At 34.7% G+C, this 4,739-nt stretch overlaps 1 protein-coding gene across 2 annotated transcripts in view; it reads left to right on the top strand.

Annotated features, from left to right (window-relative positions):
• The first annotated feature begins 1,670 nt into the window (after nt 1-1,670).
• The window catches only part of LOC108744566 (5-hydroxytryptamine receptor-like), a 305,073-nt gene continuing 302,004 nt past the window's right edge, over nt 1,671-4,739 (top strand). For both annotated transcript variants that reach the window (XM_018480407.2, XM_018480409.2), the window contains exon 1: nt 1,671-1,711. In XM_018480407.2, coding sequence (XP_018335909.1) covers nt 1,697-1,711 — 15 coding nt within the window. In that variant the 5' untranslated portion in view covers nt 1,671-1,696. The remainder of the gene's footprint in view (nt 1,712-4,739) is intronic.

Below are 4,739 nucleotides of genomic sequence, written 5' to 3'. Positions count from 1 at the left end.
CTAATTCTCGTATTTTTCGAAAGCTAAAGTAACCTTTATCTGTAATTATTTGCTAGCCTAAGTCTACTTCTGTCCTTCTTTGCTCCTATTTCTACGTCTAATATGTCTCTAATTAGACCTTCATGTCTGACTTATTGACTTNAATTTCAGAAACTTCATCGATCAAATCATCAATCATAACTATATTTTTGCCTAATTGTTTATTGACTTTCTGCAGGAATGTTAATGAAACTCTAATCAGGTTGACCGTTTAATAAAACCCAATTAATTTCTTTAAAATCCCATGAATTTGAAAATATCAAACAATTTTCGCAAAATGTGTCTTTTTGTAATAGGTACTTATCTACTTAAGTAAATGAGCTTTTTCGAATCCAACTGATTTTTTTCGTTGTTTACATTTTTTTTAGCCAAAAACGTCACAAATGCATATCTATGCTTTGTTCTCTTTTCTATTTTCTTTCTTGTTAAATAGAAGGATGTCTCGTAGTTTTGTTGTTGATACTAGCTGATGCTGATTATTATGCGCATGTCACATGTACACCGACGTTTGTCACAGACACTTAGCACCTAAGTACTTAAAAAATATTTGACTGAAACTACTGGAAACTGTGTGGAAGTTTCAAGAAATTGTAAGGAAGTTTCAGAAAACTGTGGGGAATTTTGTAAAGGTTTTGTAGTTTTCGAAAAAATATTTATTTTCTAATATCAAACCTACAACTACATACGTACATGTAAACGTTTAATGTTGCGGCAGTATTATCAAAACAATTCAAAAACGGAAAAATTGCGCACGAAATCATGCTGTAGGTATACCTAATACTTTTCCTGTAATATTTTCAAATTGTGATGTGTAAATCAAATGGAGTTGTTGCGTATATTACTACGTTGGATTACAAAAATGGGTTGCTGAATGGGCACAATACATAACGGAATATTGCGGATTTTAACACAATTCCAAAATAAGATTTATTATTCGTTCCACGGACGTAGACGGTTTGGTTTACATGTAAAATGCGTATATTTGTATGTGTGTTGTATATACATCTGAGTTTGAGGATGATTAGTAATACTGTTTCGTTTCCGCATGTATAAACGCCTTCTGTGTGCCATATCGACAAAAGCGGCGGTAGCAGTTTAGATGAATAAGATAAACTGTATCAGATCACATTCATTAAATTCTTGTTTAACTTTACCGAGTTTCCATCTGTATAGTTGAGCGCCGCTCACTTACGTTGATTGCATACAATTTTGTTTCCTTCAAATTTTCTCCGTTTCTTATTTGTCAATTTAATTACACCATAAACACCCCCAATAATTTGTCTTCTTGTCAGGGAAATAAGGGCAATTATCAGCTTTTTTGTTTGGTAATTTCGGAACCATTTTACACCGTCAGTCACACACGCATGTTTAGATAATCGCTGGCGCTGTTTTGTAAAGAGTTTATGTTAAGGAACTCTTTTTGATAAGAATACCAATATTGAAATTTAGTTTTTCTTATCAAAAGTTTTAGAGCTTTGCAAATATATTTAAAGAAATGTTTAGTCTGCCACAAGTACCCGTTTAATAAACACTTATTACTGGTAATTCGTTGCGCTCTTGTTGCTTTTCTTGCCATAATCTCCTTTAAATATATCTTAAAGTAATTGGTTATTTTATTTATTTTTCAGATGCCGCCTTCAAATGGGGAAAGCAAAAGATGACTTCATTTAATGTAAGTGAATTTGTTATATCTAGGACCTACTCATTATTATAAACCCAAATAATATAATAAATTTATAAATATGATTACAACTAAAACTGAATAGGTATGAGAGCAAGCATAAAGAAACAGGTAAATAACGCCGTGTTTGGAACACATTGCATAACTTGCCTATTTATTTGGATGCTATTATTCTTCTGATGGTAAAACTTTTTTCAAAAATTGTTACCTAGTTGTTTTAAATTTTATTATAATAGGGGATCAATTTTGGTTTAGAAGAAATAGAAGGATGCGGGAGGTCATTCTAGCTTTACGAGTAACAATAGAGAAATCGATAGAAAAAGAAGGAAAGAGCGCATACATGATTAATTAAAAAATTAAAAAGGTAGGATCACCCCTTATTACCACAAAAACTGCGAGACTCCTAGCGTTGATAATGCCTACGTATGAACTGAGCGAAACACGTGTCCGCTCAAAAAGTTTTTGTGGTAATTAGGGGTGAGTCTTCCTGATTAATTTTTTAATTAATTATTATTTACCACAGTCAATGATGTAGTGGAGGAGTGTCAAATCTCTTCCCGGGCAGTAAACATTTAACCCTGTTTCATATCTTCTGTTTAACCTACATTAAGAAAGAGTCCTGAATAGGGAAAGAAGGGGATGAGAGATGGAATGGATTAGGGAAAAGTAAATATTTGCCTACCACAAACTAACCTTCGTCCTTCACACAGATACCAATTAACCCATAACCTAATTTAATCTAATANTGAGCATCCACCCATCTTGGGCTAATTCTCGTATTTTTCGAAAGCTAAAGTAACCTTTATCTGTAATTATTTGCTAGCCTAAGTCTACTTCTGTCCTTCTTTGCTCCTATTTCTACGTCTAATATGTCTCTAATTAGACCTTCATGTCTGACTTATTGACTTTCCCAAAGCCCTGTGCACTCCTCATTTCTAATCTTCTCTATACAAGGTGTTTTTAACACCTCCTATAGTCACACGTCCAACGCTTCTAACTTCTACAGCTCCCACCGTCTACGTTTCTCACCTATATAGAGCCGTGCTCCACACATACATTTTAAATAATCTTTTTCGAATTTCTAAATTAAGCAATCTCCATACTGTGCTATCCTTTGTTTTATATCTCTAGCGCTTTTTCTATCCTGAGTTATAAAATTTGTAAGTTCCCTCAATAGAATCTGCAGTAATGTAATAGTTTATGTCAAATCGAATGCTCCTCGTTTCAGAAGTAAATTGCAATAATCGTACAACACATACATATATCTGGTCCTGATAAATTTTCGGTAAGTTAGAGATTGCTCATTGAGGTTGAAAATAAGAGAATGAGTTTTGCCAAGCAAATTGAATCTGCCACAGCTGTCACGTTAAACTAATGATGCAATTAGAAAATGGCATTAGCTTCAAAATTTCTGCACCGACCGAACTTCTGTCTACGGAAAAATTGCTAGTGGGTTCTCAACAACAGATGTCTGATTGCTGCAAGCCTGACGAAGCTATTGTTCGACTATGATTTTTCATTAACGTTTAATTAAGCACATTTATGAAAATAATGCACCACTTAACAACTGCAGCACTACAGTAATAGAAAACCACGAAATGTTTGCTCCTGTATGTGTTAAAGTTCTCTAGGTTTTCTGCTCCTTAATGGGAACATTCAAAAGTGCATATAGTGTACTTAATGTACACACAGTAAAAGTATTTCCCTTCATATATATTTATTTAGTCAGTATATTGATAATATTAAATGAAGATAGGAGACGAAATATTAGAAGAAGTGGCTGATTTTAGGTATTTAGGAAGTCAGATAAGTCAAACGGAAGGAGTAGTAGGGATATATAGCAGAGGATATCGCAGGGTCGCAACGCCTTTAATAAAAAGAAGTCACTTATATGCTCGAGAATGGTTAATTTAGAAATTGTTAAAGGTTTATGTTTGGAGCACGGCGTTCTACGGGTGCGAAACATGAACGGTGGGTGCGGCGGAAAAGAAAAGGTTAGAAGCCTTTGAAATGTGGTGTTACAGGCGAACGATGAGGATACCGTGGATAGAGAGGGTTAGAAATGAAGAGATATTAGAAAGAACATGAGAAGGAGGACTCTATGGAAGTCAGTAAAAAATAGGCGAGAGAGGTTGGTAGGACACCTTCTTATGCAGGCATGAAGGTCTAATTAAAGACATATTAGAGGCAGAAACAGGAGTTGAACGAGTAGAAGGAGACGTAGATTAGATTACTGATTACTGATAAGATGCGGGATGTTCGAGTTTTAGGGAAACACGAAGATTAGTTCAGGATAAGAAAGAGTGCAGGTGCGTGTCAAACCATTCTTATGACTGACGACCTTATGTTGAGGATGTTCATAATAATAATGTAATTATTGCTTTAGCCGCATACTCTGACGGTACTTTACTTCCAAATTATGAAGTGTAAAAAGTGCATTACAAAACTTATACACTCAGTTGAAATATTTCGCTTTGTTTCATAATTCTCCGAGCTAATTTAGAAGGCTGGAAATATTAGCAATATTGTAGCACACACTAATAAATATCTCCAACCCCAACTCCGAAACACGATACTAAACGTCCACAGTACTTTTCGGTAAAGTTATACCTTCTTCAAAGACTACAGAGAACGGAAGTACTTACAATGTATTTGGCGTCGGGGATTTGAGATAATTAATGTTTGTTGTTTAGTGTGTTCTCTCCGCGTTAAAATAATCCTTTTCTGAAAGTACATTGGCGTAATGCCATAAGGAAGGATAGTTTAAATTTTAATAGTTTTTTTAGGAACAATTTAAAAATCTTTACGTGATAGACACGTTACCGTAATCGAATAAAATAATTCGAAGTGGTCTGTATTCTGTCGAAACTGCCAGATCTCATCAGCTCCGACAGAACACAGACCAACTTTTACCTGCTGTCTTAACAGTGCGTTTTAGAACATACCACAAATGGCGCGGTAAACGCCATCTGTAGTACGATGCTACATTTTAGGATTACGTATGCTCCAACAAGGTCCA

This window comes from Agrilus planipennis, unplaced genomic scaffold (assembly GCF_000699045.2).
Source record: "Agrilus planipennis isolate EAB-ADULT unplaced genomic scaffold, Apla_2.0 scaffold28, whole genome shotgun sequence".
Lineage (NCBI taxonomy): Eukaryota > Metazoa > Arthropoda > Insecta > Coleoptera > Buprestidae > Agrilus > Agrilus planipennis.
This window is presented reverse-complemented; position numbering and strand designations above follow the sequence as displayed.